This window comes from Elephantulus edwardii, unplaced genomic scaffold (genome assembly GCF_000299155.1).
Source record: "Elephantulus edwardii isolate Elephantulus edwardi_28Jun2011 unplaced genomic scaffold, EleEdw1.0 scaffold00010, whole genome shotgun sequence".
Lineage (NCBI taxonomy): Eukaryota > Metazoa > Chordata > Mammalia > Macroscelidea > Macroscelididae > Elephantulus > Elephantulus edwardii.
Window position 1 is genome coordinate 33,832,518 of NW_006399760.1, and position 20,766 is coordinate 33,853,283.

General features: G+C 37.2%; 1 protein-coding gene across 1 annotated transcript in view; it reads right to left on the minus strand.

Moving 5' to 3' along the window:
- Positions 1–6,589: 6,589 nt before the first annotated feature.
- The window catches only part of BAZ2B (bromodomain adjacent to zinc finger domain, 2B), a 324,998-nt gene continuing 310,821 nt past the window's right edge, over positions 6,590–20,766 (minus strand). The window contains exons 35-37 of the mRNA XM_006880802.1: positions 15,371–15,636; positions 14,250–14,393; positions 6,590–8,048 (exon numbers count right to left, since the gene is read on the minus strand). Of these exons, the coding sequence (XP_006880864.1) occupies positions 7,895–8,048; positions 14,250–14,393; positions 15,371–15,636 (564 nt within the window). The 3' untranslated portion in view covers positions 6,590–7,894. The remainder of the gene's footprint in view (positions 8,049–14,249; positions 14,394–15,370; positions 15,637–20,766) is intronic.

Here is a 20,766-nt window from a genome sequence, read left to right on the forward strand (position 1 = left end):
ATTAAGATGCATAAATAATAACTGGTGATAGGAGTGAAAGTTGGAAATAAAGAAGGATTGGTCATTAGAAAATATGGTCTTGAGGATAGAAATGAAACTGGAGATTGAATGACAGAATTTTATACAATGATTCCATTACAAATACCATCTTTAAATAATATACATGATTTTACACATGGACTTTGACTGATAAAAAACATAAAAATTAAATTTATGAAATCTGTGGACAGAGACAGTGGAAAATTTTATCAGTAGTCAAAACAGGGTCAGGGACCAAGTGTGGAACAGACTATCAATTGTTCATATGCAAGCTTAAGAAAATTAAAATGAATCATAAAAGTAGAAATATTACCTTGAGGATAAGTTCTACTTGTTCAGCATTTTGCTTTCTTCCCCCCTGCATTGCTTATTTAAATTTCCTAATATTTTATTAAAATATTCAGAAGAGTACTGAATACCCCATGGAATTCAGAAGATATTAAAAGAATGCACCAATGGGCTCAAGTGTTGAAAGGGTATGAGAGGGTGGCATAGGATAGGACAGGATTCAGATCTGTTTTTCACAGAGTAGCTATGAGTTGTACTCAACTAGATGGAATCTAACAACAACAACATTTTGTGAAGTATTTTTGGTTCTATAGTCACTAAGTGATATCAATTTACAGTTTTCAAATAATGTCTATGGTTTTAATATCATACCTCCAAGTGAATATTGCTAAAGTCAGTGGTAAATGTATAATACCTGTAATAATTAAGAATTCTCAGTATTTTATATTCACTGTATACACTTGACATTTTTCATTAATATCAGCCTTTCCAACTAACTAGAGCAAAAGCTATTATTTCATCTCTTTAAAATTACTATATGAAAATAAAGACCATTTCCCCCTGATTCTTAGAAAGTTGATATGCCTATATACAAACAAAATCTATAAAAAGATATGTTGTTAATACGATGGAAAAATTATGTGATATTGTCCCAAAATGTAGCACTGAAATTAAAAACTGGTACTGATTTTTGAGAAAAATAAGCAATCAAAACAAATACTGCACTCTTTTATAACACTGGGGAAGTGTAAACTGATGCTGCCATTTGGAGAGGACTGTGACAATATCATGGGCAAGAAGGAAACACTTAAGCAACTTGGAGAGTTCCCACCCACATACAGATTCCAGGAAAACTCTTACCATGACACATTATTTAGTAGTCTTCAACAAATTAACTAAGATCCTAATGGCTTAAAGTGATAATAACCATTTATTATTTCACAATTTCTCTGGATTAGGATTTCAGGAGTTTCCTAAGCTTCTGGTCAGACAGCTGTCTTGCCAACAGATTGGAAGAGGTCTGTATTTGTTCCCATCCCCAAGAAAGTTGATCCAATAGAAAGTGGAAACTATCAAACAGTATCATTAATATCACATGCAAGCTGGAGATCATGAAAAAATAAAATGCCTAGAAGAGTAGTACATAGATAGGAAATTTCCATCAAGTTAAAGAAGAATTTAGAAGAGGTGGTGGCACCAGGGATATCATTGCTGATGTCAGATGGATCCTGGTTAAACTAAATACCAGAATACCTATTTTTGCTTTATGGACAATGCAAAGGCATTTGATTGTGTGAATCCTAACAAGTTGTGTCTTACATTAAGAATGGGAATCCTAGAGTACTTAATTATGCTCATGTGATACATTTACCTAGACCAGGTGGCTGTTGTGCGAAGAGAACAAGGGAACCCTTTATGGCTTAAAACTAAGAAGGGAATGTGTCAGGGTGTTCTTTCTCCATACTTATTCAATCTGTATGCTGAGCAAATTATTCAAGAAGCTTGACTCTATGAAATAGAATGTGGCACCACGATCGGAGGGAGACTCATCAATAACCTGTGTTATGCAGATAACACATTGCTTGTCAGGAGGTCTAGAAGCACTTGTTGCAGAAGATTAAGGAATACAGCCTTCAATATGGATTGCATCTCAATGTCAAGAAAACAAAGTTGTCGTTTTTTTACCACTGGACTGGTAGGCAACATGCTCGATGGAGAAGCGATTGAAACTGTCAACTTCTTCTTACTTAAATCCACAATTAATATCCTTAGTATTAATAGTCAGGAAATCATGAGTTGTATTGCACTGGGAAAGCTGGCAGTTAGGCACCTCTCCAAATTATTGAGGCGTAATAATGTCATTTTGAGGACTAAGGTGTGTCTGATTCAGGCTGTAGTCTTTGTGATCACTTGCTATACATCTGAGTGCTGGACAATGAATAGGGATGACAGACGAAAAAAAATCAATGCCTTTGAGCTATGGTGTTGGAGAAGAGCACTGAAAGTCCCATGGACTGGCAAAAGAATAAATATGTCTTGGAGATGGTGCAGCCAGATTACTCTCTGGAGGCAAGAATAATTTGGGCATGTTGCTAGGAGGGGCTCGCTCTTGGAGAGGGACATGATGCTGGGAAGAGTAGAAGGAGAGGAAGACCCTTGACACAGTGACTGCCATAATGGGTTCTAATGTGTCAGGAAGTGTGAGGATGGCTCAGGATAGGACAGGGTTCAGATCTGTTGTTCATGGGGTCGCTCTGAGTCATAATTGACTCAACAGCACCTAACAACAACAACTAGCTCCTTGATAGCAATTCTGGCTCAGGACCCTTGTAACATTGCCGTGAGGTTGCTGGCTGGGGCTGTAGTCATCTGAAGGCTTAACCTGGAGTAAAGAATGCACTTCTAAGCTGTCTTAGTCATATGGCTGGCAAGTTTGTACTTGGCTATTCCACAGGGCTACTTTATGTCCTCACAACATACTGGTTTTACCTAGAACAAGCATTCAAAAAAGAGTAAGTAGTGATGGCTTTTATGTCCTACTTTTGAAAGTCACATTCTATCACTCTGCTATATTGTTAGTCATCTGTAGGAACTCTGATAGAATGTAGGAAGAGTTTGTGGCCACGCTAGGGTATGAATACCAAGGCGTTGTTGGGGGTGATCTTGGAAACTATATTACATATAGGTCTGAAGGTTTTGTTCTTATGAAAATCTGTAAGCAAAACAGACTACGACTGTGATAGAATGTGTCATAGTTCTCAAAAGCACTGGACCAGTTTTTATAAAATTATAACCATAGAATTTAGAAATAGAATTAAAAAAATTAATATTTACAAAATAATGCAGTTGAACAAAGCTTAAAAACCGTTTATATATTCTATACTGTATTATTTTCAAAGGTATATATTTTAATATGTAGCTAAATAAAGATTTAAAAGGTACACTGGAAAGATATAAAAAAGCAGTTGTGTGTTGTGGGAAGAAAGAGAATAGGAAAAATGAAGGAAATAAAAGAAAAATGGAATAAAAAAGTTTTTGGAAGAAGACTAAGGTGAATCTGATACAGTCCATGGTTTTTGTAATCACTTGCTATGCATCAGAGATCTGGACAGTGACTAGAGATGATAGGAGAATTGATGCCTTTGAGGTATGGTGCTGGTTAAGTGTATTGAATATACCATGGACTGCTAAGAGAACAAACAGGTTTGTCCTGGTGAGGGTTAAACCAGGCTGCTCCTTGGAGGCAAGGATTCTGAAGCTTTGTCTGACATAATCCTGACATGTTGCAAGGAGGGACCAGTCCTTGGAGAGGGATGTCATGCTTAGGAGTGTGGAGGGACAGTGCTGGAGAGGAAGATCCTTGAGGAGATGTATTGATTCAGTGACTGGGGTTATGGGGGGTAAGTGTGTCAGAGACAATAAGATTGGCACAGGATAGCACAGGGTTTAGGACTGTTGTACTTAAGAGTTGCTATGAGTTACAGGCGACTCGACAGCACATAACAACACCACCACCAACACGGTGAGTGTACTGCACATGTCATCGTTATCGTTATGTTCCGTCAAGTTGTAACTTGTCCCTCCAGTGGGTTTTCAGAGGCACTAAACATCAGGGGAGGAGAGTGCCCATATGTTTCCTGCAAAGTAGCAGCTGGTGGATTTGAACCCTGTGTCTTTGGGATTCCAGTGCAGTTTCTTACCACTAGACTACCTTAATTTTTTTTTTAAAAGAGTTGCAGGCAAACCTGATAACTTATTGAAGCAAGTTTTTAAGTGTTGAGAATTAATGTTTTACTAGTTTCTCCATGCTGCACTTAATTAACTGTGATATTATTCTTCAGAAATATGAAATGGTACTATTCAGAATTAAGAAATGTTACTTTTCAGAAATAAGAAATTTTCAGTTATCTTAAAATACTTTCCATATCTACACAGTGAAACGAGTCTTTTTTTTAGATTCTTTTAATAAGCAAACTTTGTTTTCATTTCACAAATGGACTTAAAATAATCTACTTTGAGAGATGTAGACTATACATTTATAATCAAGAGAAAATGATAACAGATTGTCTTGTTAAGGATGCATCTATTGTGATAAGTCTGAAGGAATGGGATTTTTTAGTTTCTGATAGGGTATAAATGAGGTGAGGATGGAAAAGAAAAAGATCACAGTTGGATGTATCAAGATTGGTGGCTTCATTTCTGTGATTCAAATTAGTTCTTGCAATGAGTTTTATTTGTAATTCATAACAAAAATAAGCTATATTCATGGAAATTTAGTTTTGAGTTCAAGATACACCCATAAATAAATTTTACCTGATTTTCGCCAGGGTTAATAACTAAATATTAATTTACTTTCTGTATTGTTTCAAACTAACGAGTAACTTCTAGTTTTAAGAGTGTGGATTCTGGTTGGTTGTTTACCAACTGAAAGGTAGTTTAAATCTAAGCCAGAAGGCAGACAGGTTTTACAATTTATGCTCAATTAGGACTAAAAGGAGAAGATGTAGGCTTAGGATTGATTGATTGATTGATTTTAATACTTGAGAACAATGACTTTGGCTTTAGTGAGAATACATCCAGCGTTGGGCATGTAAATGTACTAGCCATTTATTTAAAAAATGATCTACAAAGATATAGTAGTAATTGTCCCTCATTCAATTTCAGCCTTTTATTTTCCACTTTGTTCACTATTATGTACCAAAATTAGTTGAAACTCACACCTGGCTCTTCAGCAGGTGTTCAGAGGTAGTAAACTGCAGAAAGAGATCACTCATTTTTCTCCTGCAGAGTGTCTGGTGGATTCAAACCACATACCCTTTGATTGATGACACGAATCCTTATTACTAAGCCAGGGATCTTAAATTTGTGCCCACTAATGGGCTTGAGGGTAGCCTAATAAGCTGTAGGGCAATCTCAAAGGCACACACTTTGAATCCACCAGCTGCACAAGAGAGAAGGATAAGTGTATGGGTCAGTTCCGACTGGACAGCACACAACAACAATACAACAACGGGCTCAAGCATATCAGAGACTGTGTGGATGGTGTAGGATAGAGCAAGGAGTAGTTCACAGAGTTGCTGATTTGAGGTTGACTTTATCACTTAACTTCCTAAAAGGCTACCCTTTTGTTATTAATAATTAGGGATATGCCAGTCCCAATCAGCCAGTATTTATCCAGTTTTCCTTTTTTTAGAGATCTTCACTTTTAAAAAGAGGCTCTAGTGGCAGGGTCTTTATTGTATTCTGTTAACCCAAAGGTTGCACATCTCCAGTAAGCAGTTCAAAATCACTAGAGGCTTAGAGGTAGAAAGGCAGTCTCCTCTTGGTTAAGATTTACAGCCTAGCAAATGAATGTGGGGTCACTAAGTTAATTACGGTGAGAGCAGTGAGTTATTTGCGTTATTTCTAAAAGAAATGATTACTCTTGAAAAGCTATCAGCTCTGAGTGTGTATGTGTGTATGCATGTATGTGTGTAGGTATTAAATTTTTCATTTATGAGCTATTTGTGAGATATCACTAAGATACTCTTATCAAGGCTCTTATTAAATCATCTACCTTATAATTAATACATGCATATATCACTCTCAAGGTAAAAGTTCCAAATTTAAGAAAAACTCAGAAAATCTTGCACTAATCATATAAATTAAAAATCCAGGCCTTTTATATACCATGCCACTGATTTAGCATCAGTGGCACATTTACACACTGTTACCTGATTTTCATACAGGCCTTCACAAACTCTAGGGATTTTCTGTGGCTCTGAAACATTTTCATGTTAGACTTATCTTCTTCAATGCTTGGCAAAGCATTGTTAGCAGCACTGCATGTGTATCCTCTAAGAACCATTTCTCTACAGGTAAGCTTCCTGTGTGCAGGGCTCTGCCTGCCTGGTTTATTAGCGATTCCCCAGAGCCTAGCAGAGAGCTTCACAGAGTATAAAAATACATTTCTTTAATTTTTAGCTCATGATTTAAGATGCGTCTACCACAAGAGACATTTCTTATATCAGAAAAACCTTAAATATGAATGTTGATATTTGCATATCAAAGATGCAAATAAAAACTGAAAGTCCAAAGATTATGAGCTTCATTAAAGTCCCATCATAGACCACCCTCTTCCACCTCCCCTAAGATCCTTTCTATCACAGTCTGCCGTTTGTTTCCCTTTTAGGATTCTGCAGAAGTCAAATTTATATTAACTTCCTTTTTGAAAAGCATGTCATTTTCAAGTTCATGAAGAAAAACTTAAAAAAAAACCCACTAGTTTGCAAAAGTCTTTTATTGTATCCGTGCCACACATAGTAGTGAAAAATAACACTCCTAAAAAAGAATGCTACCTTTTCCACAACATTTTATTTTAAATAAAATTTCAAGTACTCTTACATAGGTACAAAAAAAATTCTGATCTATTTGCCTCCAACAGGCCACCACAACACACAGTAGATAAAACACAGTGGTTACAAATATCTTTTAAATTTATTTGTGAGGCAAGGCAAATGGGAGGGAAATGTTTCTATGAAAAAATACTGTGTGCGTAGGAAATTGTCACAATTTTATTCCACATGGATACAAATGATTATACTTTAATTTAGGCCCTGGTGGCTTGAAATTATATAACAAAATAGAAAAATGGAAAACTAATATCCCCTACACCCTGTTTCAAAGGCAGGCACTACCAAGATTAAGGAGACGCCACAGTGTTGGTAGAGGATAATTACTGTACAAGCTATATAGCTATAATTACCTTCAGACTAAATAAAATGCTACAATCCTTCTAAGGCATAAACAATAATGTCTGCAAACAATATATACACATAATACATATTTAAAACAAGACTTAATATAAACAATAATGAACAGTATATACATGTTAATTTTTCTTCACTGTCTTGAAATACAATTTAACTACACAAGTGATGCAGCAACATATATATAAATGTACTTGTAACTCTACAGTAAAGTTTATTTTTGGTGCTTTTATAGCACATCAGTGTAAACAGTTTAACTTGGCTTTGTTTTATATTTTAAAACATTCCTTGTTGTAGTTTCAAGATTTAAAGCAATTTTTCTAGTTCTTCCTTTTCACAGAAAACGAAGATTCTGGATGTGGTTTAATCATAAATAATTCATAAAATTAAATACATTCACTAAAAAATAAACTACAAAGTAAAAAAATGAAAAATAGATATTTATTGAGTGGGAAAGGAGAACCATTTCCCAAGTTAGAGCTCTGGTGTTGAATATTCAGTGCGATTTGATATATTTTAATTGCTATTGCACTATAACACCCTTTCCTTTGAAAATTCTTTGGGTGTGCTTCCCTGTTCTACCTAAATTAGCTGATAAATCACATAAACCAATAACCAAGGGCCTTGGTTGTTGTAGGAGTGAAGCCTTTAAAAATGTTATCATTCTTCTTGTAAGGTTTTTTTTTTGTAGGTTTTTTCCTTTTGATACATATTTTCAGGATAAAAGTCATTATGTGCCTTGCACATTTATGTAAGTATAGTTCACATTGCTGGTCTCATTTGTCCTTGTTTATAAGAAAAAAAATATTATTATAACTTCAGCTCACTTTGAAAGTATCTGTCCACTTTTTTTCAAAATACTTTCTCATACTGTGGCCAGCTCTGCCTATATCAGAATCGTCTTCATTGAATGTTTCACAGTTGTCAAAAACAAGCCTGACATCTACAGCAAAGGTTTCAAGGTTTGGGTACCTGAAAGAAAACACATAATATTGGTTTTGTGGTTGGGTTTTATTTTGTAAATAAAAATAAAGTGCAAGAAAAGATAAAGTGAAAAGAATAAAAGAGAAAAAAGGAAACTGTAAACTAGGGAGCTCTGGTGGTCTAGTGGTGAGAAACTGCGCTGCAATCTCAAAGAGGTGCAGTTCAAATCTACCAGTTGCTCTGCTGAAGAAGGATGGGCCATCTCCTCCCAGGTGATTTACTGCCTCTGAAAACCCAGTGGAGGGTCTGCTATGGGTCAATTCTGACGTAGTGGCACACAACAATAGCATATTTAAACTGGTATCTAAAATGTGTGATATTCTTTTATAAACAGCAGTTATGGATTCATAGTCTGTATGACATATCAAAAAGTCTGTTTTAGGAATTAGCTCACTCAGCTACTTTTTTAACTCTCCTCTAACTGGATCATGTTTTCTTAGCTTAGATATATTATTGGTATTCAAAAATTACTAGTGGATGAAAATAATATAAATGAATGTAATAGAATAAATTATAATAATAATAATAACAAAGGATATTAACTTAGTACCTTATTTATTACACAATATATACTATAAACTACATAAAACATGATAGATGTACATACCATATAAGTTTAAAATTATAAAAAATCTAAAGAAATATTAAAAAATTAGTATGCTATATTTAAAATAATTTATTATACAAATAATTAATATAATGTATGTATATATATATATGAATGTAATACATAAATATTGACATACTAGGTATTGGTGAAATGAGATGGACTGGCATGTGACATTGTGAATCAGAGGATCATATGATCTACTATGCTGGAGATGAAAAGGTGATGAACAAGGGGGTTGCTTTCACAGTTAAAAAAGTCATTTCTAGATCAGTCTTGAAATACAATGTTGTGAGTGACAGAATAATATTCATATGAATACAAGGAAGTCCAGTGAATACCACCATCATTCAAATATATGCACCAATAACCAGAGCCAAAGAGGAGGAAATAGAAGACTTCTACCAACATTTGAAGTCAGAGATTGATCAAACATGCAATCAAAATGCATTAATAATAATGGGTGACTGGAATTCAAACGTTGGGAACAGAGAAGAAAGATCAGTAGTTGGAAAACATAAACTTGGTGATAGAAATGAAGCCAGAGATAGAACGATAGAATTTTGCACAATCAACAACTTATTCATTGCAAATATATCTTAAAAGAAACATAAACGCAGGTTATACACATGGATTTCACCTGATGGTATGCATAGGAATCAGATAGATTCTATCTGTGGAAGGAATTGCTGGAGAAGCTCAATATCAGCTGTGAAAACAAGGCCATGTGCTGACTGTGGAACAGACCACCAACTACTCATATGCAAGTTCAAGCTGAAGCTGAGGAAAATCAAGTCCACAGGAACCAAAATTTGACCTTGAGTCTATCCCATATTAATGTCAAAACATCTCAGGAATAGGTTTGAGGCTTTGGACATTACTGAACGAAGACCAAATGAGCTGTGGGAGGATATCAAGAATATCATCCAGAAAGGGATCTGTGGTGGCCTAGCAGCAAGAAGCTGTGCCGCAATTCCGAAGGTGTGTGGTTCGAATCCACCAGATGTTCCACTGGAGAAAAAGGGGCAATCTCCTCCTGTGACAGTCAGATTTGATTCAATGGTATACACACACACACACACACACACACACACATAAATAAATTTTTTAAAAGATAATATTATTCAGGAAGAATGCAAAAGATCATTACAAACACAAAGGAGGAAGAAAAGATCAACATGGATGTCAGAAGAAACTGTATAAATATTGCACTGGAGCGCAAAGAAATCAAGATATTAAGGAGTTCCTCAGGGCAGCACGGGCAGACAAAGTAAAGAATTACAATGAAATGTGCAAGGAGCTGGAGTCCGAAAATCAAAAGAGCTGAACTCGCTCAGCATTTCTTAAGCTGAAGAAACTGAAGAACAAATTTAAACCTTGAGTTGCAATACTTAAGGATGCTTTGGCTAGACTATGAAATGATTCAGGAAGCATTAAAAGAAGTTGGAAAGAGTATACAGAGTCGTTGTGCCAAAAGGAATTGGTGGACACAGAAGAATTTAATGTAATAATGTATAAGCAAGAGCCAAACCTCTGGTGATGAAGAAGTTTAAGCTGATCTGAGAGAAGTGGCAAAAACCAAGGCCTCAGGAATTGATGGCATATCAATTGACATATTTCAACAAACAGATGCTGCCGTGAATGTGCTCACCAAATTGTGCCAAGAAATCTGAAGGACAACTACCGGGCCAACTGACTGGAAGAGATCTACATTTGTTACCATTCCAAAGAAAGGTGATCTGACAGAGTGTGGAGAATATTGAACAGTATCATTGATATCACATGCAAGTAAGATTCTGTTGAATATTATCCAAAAACGATTGGAACTGCACATTAACAGAGAACACCTGAAGTGCAGGCTAGGTTTAGAAGAGGTCAGTGCACTAGGAAAGAGTATTGAATATACCATGGTCTGTTAGGAGAACAAACAAGTTTGCCCTCGAGAGGGTGAAGCCAGACTGCTCCTTGGAGGCAAGGATTCTGAAACTTCATCTGACATACTTTGGACATGTTGCAAGATGGGATCGGTCCTTGGAGAATGGGACAGCACAGGAGAGGAAGACCCTCGACGAGATGGTTTGATTCAGTCACTGGGGGAATGAGGATAGGTGTATCAGAGACAGTAAGATTGGCCCAGGATAGAGCAGGGTTTAGGGCTGTTGTACATAGGGTCACTATGAATTGCAGGTGACTCGATGGCACATAACAACAACAACATCATACAGACACAGACACACACACTCTCATCTCCCACACAATTCATTTCCTCTGCAGCTTTTACAAATAACAAATATTCTAAAATCTCCTTTTCTCATCTCTCTTTTTCCTTCAGAGATGTTATTTTACTTATGTGTATTTAAAGTAGGTATTAAAAAAAGGAGGTAGGAGATTTAGAGGCATCTTGGAAGAAAGACCTGGCAATAACAAATAATTAGCTTTTTCAAAAGTCTGGGAACACAGTTCTACAAGGATATATGTGGGATTCACCACAAGTTTCAATCAACTTGCTAACATGTGGAACTGGATCCCTTTTCCAGGAACATCAATCCTCACAACATTATCTCTGGTGAAAGGATAATGCACAGTGAAGCACCATGGCTTCAGTGCTCTTCTGGCAGTTCAATTCTGTTCCGCTGTGTAAGAACAGAGAGGATAAAGGTGAGCAGATGTGCCCAAGCAAAAAGAAAGTGATTCATTTAAAGCCAGTGGAAGTTATCTCAATATTTTTGAAAGAAGACTTTTTGAAATTAAAATTTTAAAATTATTCTTATTATAAATTGAATGTTAAATTAATTGCCTGTTACAAGTAACTGTCAGACACTGGAGTTGTACTTCCCTTATGAAACTCCTTATAGTCATTCACTCTATGTATAATGATAAATTAATACTTGAAGAAAAAAAAAGAAAACCTCATTATAACAAAATCACAAATTTCTAAGTTGGCCTTTATATAACATTAAATTAACTTTATTTAAAATTAAACAGTTCAAAGTTGTGAACTCATCACCTACATATCTATATTGAAAATCTAACCCCAAAGGAAATTTTGTACCCATTAAGCAGAATCACTCCACTGGATTCCTCCTCAGTCCCTGAAAGCAAGTTTGCTTTCTGTTCCTTACTTACTACAAGAAAAGGTTAATGACTGATGCTAGGGAGACTAAAATGCAGGAGGAAATTCTAGGAAGAGCTAAATCCAATACCCACATTCATAGCCTTTCTTTAAAGGGCTGGGGCAGCTGATGGAGTCTAGAAAGATACAACAGGTACTTTCTTTCTTCTCCAGTTCCTATCTTACACATTTGAAATATTGTTTAGGGACTTTGGTGCTAATTTTGAAACAACCAAACCAAAGTCATTGCCATACAAATGATTCCAACTTGTGGAGACTCCTCCATTTGTTTTCAGAAGCTATAAATCTAAATAGGAATAGAATGTCTCATCTTGGAGCAGCTGGTAGTACTGAAAGGTAGTCCAACATGTAACAATCCACCAGAACTTCTGTTCTAACACACTGTTGTTGATACCTTCGAGTTGAGCATGATTCATAGCTACTCCATGAACAAAAGGCCTGAATCCCCTCTATAGCTAACGACATTCATCAACATTCATAGAGTTTCTGAAGGCATGTTGTTTAGGAAGTGGATGCCATTTCTGCCTCGTCATAAAACGTTATTGGTTGAGTCACTCGCAATGCAAAGTGACCGTATGTACAGTAGCTCTGAACCTTTTCCTGTCCTGAGCCAGTCTCACTAATTTGAATAGTGGTTCTGGAAAAGAGTCTTGAACATACCATGGACTGCCAAGAAAATATATCAGTCTGTCTTAGAGAGGGTAAAACCAAGTCTCTCCTTGGAGACTAGGATTTTGAAGCTCTTTCTCACTTTTTTGGGCTCCCAGCTAGGAGAGACCGGTCCTTGGAAAAGGACATTCTGCTCGACAGGGTGGATGGACAGCATAAGAGAGGAAGACTCCAGATGAGATGGATTGATACAGTAACTTTGGCAATGGGGATTGGTGTGTCTAACACACTAGTCTGAGTTATTTAAACAGCCTGAAGTGAGGGGGGGGAGTATGAATTCACTCAATCTTACCTTCCACACTGTTGATATCGCAAATAGGATTATACAGAATGGTTTCCCCTCTTCCTGCCTCTACCCTACCTCCTTCAATAACCTCCATGGCTCATTTTCTAAAGGGACTCCAGTTTGTAGCTTTTTGTTAATTCTCTGTAAATTTCTAAGCCTTGACTTTTGGTATTTTAATATTTAAGTTTCTTCTCTCTAGGAAATTGCAGGATCAAGGAAGATGAAAGTCAGTGGTTAGCTCTGACACCAGTAAAGTCTTCCTTTTGTGAAGTTTTTATTGTTTGGCCATGCTGATTATACAATCAATAGTGTTGTCTCTTTCTTTTTTTTCTTTCTTGTTGTGTACTGCTGAGTTGGATCTGACTGGCACAGGAGGAGATTGCCCCTCCTTCTCCAGCAGAGCATGTGGTGGATCTGAACCATGTGCCTTTGGGATTGCAGCACCACTTCTTGCCACCAGGCCACTAGAGCTCCCTAACAGTGCTGTCTCTTAAACATGCGTAGTTTGAAACACAGAAAAAAACAGTAGAATTATGCGTTATCAGCTTTTGGCCCATATTAGAGCCAACAGTCTTAATGGTTTTAAATGTTTTCTAAATTTGGGTACATCCCTACTGGAATTTTTGAAAATAAAACAAAGTAGACATAATCATTTGAAAGGCTGACATTTCAGCCTTAATATTCATCAATGTAGTTGATAAACTGATCTGCATGAGGGACTCTATGATCACTGTAAGCAATTCTAAATTGCACTGAAATTACAGAGTACAGTAATTGTCACCAAAGACCCAGAGAGACCTAAATTATATCCTAATACTAATAGCAATACTAATGTAATTGAAAATAGGTAATATATACTTATTGTTTCAATGTAAAGTTCTTTTCCCTTAATTTTTGAGACTGCCTAAATCAATGGGTTTGTGTTACATCAAGCTCGACTGTTACATAGAAATCAAGGAAACAGGAAACAGAAGGGAACGCAGTTTCACTATTCCTAGCCACTCCCATGTGTGGACTGCTTCTTTAAGTAAATAAATGGCTTTATTCCTGTGGCTCCAAAGTAGATCATTGCTCAGAATCAACCAAATTTCACTACAATAATGCTGCTATATGAATTTGGGGAGGTCTAACAGAAATCATTATCCGTGACCAGGATATTATTTTACTCTTGGGATAGGATCATAAGGACAGCATTGTGGAGAGGAGCAAATAAGTTTCCTTTCATATTTAAGAAATGTATTTTTAGCATTTTCTAGTAACTCAAAAAAAGTTTAAAATTCCAGTTATTTTCTACTCTGGAACTATTATAATCTGAAAATACTCAAAGGTAATTTTTATTAAATTCACATGATTCACAAGGCAAGGTGCTAACTTCTGGGCTCTAGATTACATATTACCTCCTATGGGTGGTTGCTCTGATAATGTCTTTGCACAAATAAATGGTATATATTGGAGATATTTTAAACTATTACTAAATAGAAAGGATTTACTTACTGTCCACTACTTAGTTTCTCTCTAATGGTGGAAAAATCCATAGGCTTCTTAATAACCTTCTTATAACCAGGAACCAACTTCAAGTTTACAGGAAGTAGAAAAGGCCAGGCATCCTCATGAGTTTCCATTTCAGTCAGGATCATACTAAAGAAAATAATGTTTGCAGTCAGTCTCTATGCTCTAGAATTTTCATTATAGAATGATCTAATTAAAATAGCTATTATAGTTTTAAAAGTGTGGTGTCAAAAGTTTACTGTTCAGAATGGCTGTCCTAGCCATTGAGTTTGCCTTTGTCACAAGGATGGGTGGGATCATGCAAACAGGATGTGCGGCCTATCCATAAGGAATTGGCGAGTCTTGTCATTAAAAGTGAGCAGACTGAACAGCAGAAATTTGGAAATCTCAACTTCAACAATGAAAAGAAAGCCTTGTGTGTCTTTTGGGGCCAGAGATTTCTGCACGAGCCAGAGGATCCACAAAAGAGCAACAGCCTCAGCAAAGAACCAGTGACCAATGTGTGACAGAGCAGACTTGGGACTGCCGCCCAGAGCCAGAGGCCTTCACCCACACCTGCTGGAGGACTGAGGGAAGACACTGTAACTGGCAGGACAAGGAATTTTGTTAAACGAATCTAAGTCATGAGACTGAAGGCCCAAGAGCCTGAAAGACCATGCTTAAAAAGCTGTCTGGCCCAACTAAATGCCTCTGGCTGTTAACCTCAATTATAGTCTGTTAACATCCTTACTAAATTGCACAACAAAAGCCCAGTTCTGTGTTGTCTGTGTAACTACTGCAATGGATTTGGGGCCTAGCAGAGCAGTAGGATTGTTGTTGGAATTACTAGAAATAGAAGGTGGGCCTGGGGGACATGTCTGACCTCATAGGAGTTGCTTTTATTCTGTGATGCTGTTTGTGGGGACAATTCCCCTTGGTGGTGTCAGGAGAAGTCAGATATGGCCTTCTCCTTGGGGCTCTTGCACTTTTTATACAAGTTAAAGCTTAATGAAAATGAATGTATTTAAAAAAGATAAATACATTTAATTGCAATTGTAAAAAATAACCTTAAATACAGTAGAAGAATTTCTAAACAAGGAAAAGGGATTGTTGTAAATACTTAGTACCTGCAAAGAGCTAAGTCCTTGGAATCATCTCTTTTGGGCTTTTTAACAGAAGTAAAACTTTCTTGTTTTGACACGTTTAAGGAAGTGTTTTCATCCATTTTCCTTTTCTTAAGGTCTTTGTTTGCTCTTTTTAGTGAACTACTTGTAGACGCAGAGTCTTCATCTTCAGTGTCCCCTGCTAAAGGGACTTTCTTGCCTTTCTTTGGCTCACTTGTCTTTTTTCCTTTGACATGAAGTTTTTTTATTTTCAGAGTTTGACCACTTGCCTTTAATTTAAAAAAACAAACAAACCAAAGCATAAACAAATAGTTAAATAAAACCTGTAGTGTTTTAAATTATGAAAGTCTAACAAGGTAAGTAAAAAATACTATTTCACATTTAGAAAGTTGATGATTCAATTATTTCCAAAAGTGTTCTGAGATTTTTCCCCCCCTCCCATTAAACAAGGTGGTTTGAATATACAAGGTGCTCCATGGGAATCTGCTACCGTGCAACTGACTATCTCCGAAAACCCATCGGAGGGTCAGTTATGGGTCGGTTCTGACTCGATGGTACATAACAACAACTATACTTTTAATATGCCAATGTTGTTGTTGTTGTTGTTGTGTACCATCGAGTGGGAACTGACCCATAGCTGACCCTCCGGCAGGTTTTCAAAGGCAGTTAATCGCATGGGAGGAGATTGCCCATCCTTCTCCTGCAGAGCAACTACTGGCCGCGAACCACGTATCTTTGGGATTGAAGCACAGCTCCTTGCCACTAGGCCACCAGAGCTCCCTAAAAGTACAGTAGAGGAGATATTTTAACTTACCAAATTAAGATAAATAATAAATCCAACACTTCCCTTAATACCGAAGAGTTACTACTATTTATCACTATCTGAATAAAAATATTTTACTAAATCTCTTCCCCACTTAGTCTGTTAATCTTCAGTCACTAAATTCTGATTATTATGGTTTTAATATAATATGAACTCAGTGTTCTAAAAGAATTTTAAAAAGATAAAGATGATGCCTAACACAATAAGAAAAAATGCATTTAGTGAAGATGAAATAGATGTGTTATGTAAAATTTTAAAAAAAACCAGCAAAATTTCATTAATAGGCCAATTTGAACAAAAACATTTGAGATCATTTACTGATAAATTAATATTATTAAGAAAATACGAAATCTAAATCACTGAACCAGTAGGCTTTGTGATGTTTAAGAAAAAAACAGTGATACCTCAATATAATTTTTGCTTTAATAAGTGATGCTTATTAATTTACCAAATTAGACAGTGTAGGGGCACATACATAAAAATGGTTTTTTAAAATAGTGCTTTCAGTGAAAATTTACAGAGCAAACTGATATTCCACAGAAACATTCCCATAGATTTTATGACATGAATTAGGCTCCACATTTCCTCCTTGTGACCCTTATTTCCATTTATCCTTCTATACCGTCCCTTCTGGTATTCTGAGCTATCTCCCTTGGCAAATACTGCCACCTTGATTTTATATGGTTGATTGTTTTAAGGTGTATTTCCCTAATGTTAGCATTCACCTCATAAGCATGTCTATAGTTTACCTGACAGTTGAGCCAATAGGGCTGACTTTAGTTCCAGGTTAAAAGGGTAACTATGGGCCATAATTCTGGAGGGGGGGGGTCTGCCTGTCTCTATTAGAGCCGTTAGCCTGGCAATTTTTATGATTTTTACTTTTGTCTTACAGCTCTGATGGTCTAATGGCAAGAAGCTGCACTGCAATCCCAACAGCATGTGATTCAAATCCATCTGCTCCGCGGGAGGAGGACGGGCAATCTTCTCCATGCAATTAACTGCTTCTGAAAACTCTGCAGGAGAGTCAGCTATGGGTTGGTTCTGACTCGACGGTACACAACAACAACAACAACACTACATTGAGTTCAGGTTCAAAGGGTTTCTAAGAGTTGTAACCTCAGGGGCTTCACTAGTGTCAACTAGACCAACAAGCCTGGTCACTTCTATGCTTCTGAGATTTGCTCTATGTTTTTCTCCGTGTCCAAATCTCTTCTGTGATCCCCTTCAGAGCAAACAGCAGTGACAGCTGGGCCCCATTAAGTTCTTCTGGTCTCTAGTTAGTGGCAGCTAAGTCTCTAATAGTCTATTAGTTCTCTGCACCGTTTCTATAAATCTTTGATTTCTTTGCTCTTTGTTCTGGACAGGGATAGATCAATCACTGTACCTGGGTGCTTTCAAAATCCCAGTAAATCTTAATCATCAAGGAAGATGTAGAACCCTGTAGAACATCTGTTTTTGTGGTCTATATTATACCAATTTACTCTGTGGTCTCTTGATGCTATGGTCCTGAAGTCTTAGGAAAAACAACTCATTTAAGGGCACATGTTAGAGAGTTAATTACAGAGTTAATCTATTACCTGACTACTGAGTTCTGGGGCAGAGACCCTTTCTCTCTGCATCTTTCGATAGCCCAAGTTAAACAAAATGAAACATACCCAAAAACCCAAAAAAACTTCAGAGGGTGTTAGGCAGAATCTATCAGATGGCACATTGCAGGATGCAGTTCTGTTTTACTTATACATTTATCAGATGTGGTGGAGAACAGACTATAAGTAGCCCACAGGATGTGCTGTTGGCTTCATAGGATGGCTCTAAAAATTTTCAGTTTATTGCCAACATTTAAAATTTGGGAGGACACTAATGATAACTCATAATCTTGACCTCTTCTGGGATATCTGCACATCCTGGAATACTGGGCCTACATTCATACATGACAACTGGATGGAACAAAAGACCTGACAGCTACAGGGAGATGAGGCTCTCTTTGCCATAGTCTCCACAAGGAATTCAATATGCCTCGCTTTTACTTGAATTTGAAATTTGTAAAATGTGTGTGTTTGTGAGTATAATTTAGTTTGCTTGGCTCCATAGTCAGCAGTCTTGGCACCAGCAGCCAGGAAATAAAAGGCGCATTGCCATGGGAAAGTCTGCTGTTAGGGACCTACCTCTCCAAAGTGCTGAAGAGCAATGGTGTCTCTCTGGAGACTAAGGTGCGTCTGATACAGGCCATTGTTTTTGCAATCACTTGTTATGCATCAGAGAGTTGGACAATGACCAAGGAGGATAGAAGGATAATTGATGCCTTTGAGCTGTGGTGCTGGAGAAAAGTATTGAGAATACCATGGGCTGCTAGGAAAACAAACAGATTTGTCCTGGAAAGGGTTAAACCAGGTGGCTCCTTGGAGGCAAGGATTCTGAGGCTCTGCTAACTTACTTTGGACATGTTGTGAGGAGAGACCGGCCCTTAGAGAGGGACATCATGCTTGGGAGGGTGGAGGGACAGCGCAGGAGAGGAAGGCCCTCTATGAGGTGGATTGATTCAGTGACTGGGATAATTGGGATGGGAGTATCAGAGACAGTGTGATTGGCACAAGACAGAGCGGAGTTTAGGGCTGTTGTACATAGGGTCGCTATGGGTCGCAGGCGACTCGACGGCACATAACAACAACAACAACAACAACAACAATAAATATGGATGGACACACACATAAGCCTTAAATTTTTTTATTCTGTGACAAATATATACATACACATAAATCTACAGAGTAAAAATACTTAATTTCAAAGATCTATATAGGAATAGGCACAGGAAAGAAAAAAGACATGGTATAGAAATGTATAAATATCTATGAATTAACAGATGATATTTTTTTATAAACCCTAACTTGACCTTAAATATAAAATACTCAATTTTTTATTAGAGTAAGAAACATAAACATCTAGTCCACTGTTATGGTTGTTGTTATGAGTCATTGAGTCTCGTCTGTGACTCAGTGCGACCCTATGTGTAATAGTTCTGAACCCTGCCCTATCCTGAGCCAGTCTTACTGTCTCCAACAAACCTATCCCCATTACTCCAGTCTCTCTGTCAATCTCATCTCATCATCTGGGGTCTTCCTTCTCCACCCTACCAAGAATGATATCCCTCTCCATGGACTTGCCCCTCAATGCCACATGCTCAATGTATGTGAGAAGAAGCCTGAAAATCCTTGGCTTCAAAAAGCAGCCTAGTTACAACCTCTCCAGGATAAACATGTTTGTTCTCTTGGCAGTCTTGGTATGTTCAACACTCTTCTCCAGCACTACACAACCCAAAGGCATGAATTATTCTTTTGTCAATTCTAGTAATTGTCTAGTTTTCTGATGCACAGAAAGTACTAAAAATATGATGGCCTGAGTCAGGTGTACCTCAGTCTCCAGACTAACAGTATTGCTCATTATCACTTTGGAGAGGTCATTTATAGCAGTTTTCCCCAGAGCACTTGTGTTTTCTTTTCTGATTTCTTGACTGCTGATGCCAAGAGTGTTGACTGTGGATCTGAACAAATTGAAATTGTTAATGACCTTAATCTCGTCTCCATCTATCATGATGCTGCCAATTAGCCCAGTAGTGAGAATCTCTGCCTTCTTGATGTTGAGTTTCAATCCATATTAAGACTGCAGTCTTTGACCTTCTGCAACAAAAACAGTTTTGGCAAGTAAGGTTGTCATCTGCATAATGTAGGATGAATCTTCCTCCAATTCTGATGCCACATTCCTCATCATAAAGTCCAGCCTCCCAAATGGTCCATTCTGCATATAGATTGAAAAGGTATGGAGAAAGGATGCATTCCAGATGCACTCTTTTCCTGATTTTGAACCATGCAGTAGTTCCTTGATCTGTTCTGATGGCTGCTTCCTGGTCCAAGTATAGGTTTCACATAGCATATCAAGTATTCTGGGAATTTCCATTCTTCTCAAGGTAAGCCACAATTTGTTGTGATCCACACAGTCAAATGTTTTTTTGCATAGTTAATGAAACACAGATAGATATTCCTCTGGTACTCTTTGCTTTCAACCAAGTCCCATCTGACATTGGTGATGTCTCTGGAGCCACAGCCTCTTATAAAGTCAGCTTCTCTGTTGATGCACTATTCCAGTTGGTTTTGGGTAATAATCATTTGCTTGTATGTGATATCAGTAATACTGTTCTATAATTTCCACACTCTGTTGGGTCTCCTTTCTTTTGAAATGGGATGAAATATGGATTTCTTCCAGTCAGTTGGCCAACCAGGTGTCCTCCAGATTTTCTGGCATAATTTGGTGAGTACATCCTGAGAAGCACCTGTTTGCTGAATGTCAACTGGTATTCCATTAACTCTTGGGGCCTTATTTTTTGCCAATTCCTTCAGAGCATCTTGAACTACCTCCATCACCATGGCCTCTTGAAGATTTGCTGTTTCATGAAATTCTTGTGTGTCAGTCAATTCTTTTTGGTATAGTGACTCTGTGTACTCCTTCCATCTTTTATTTTTATGCTTCCTGGATCATGTAATATTCTGAATATAGTGTCCTTAAGTATTACAACTTGAGGCAA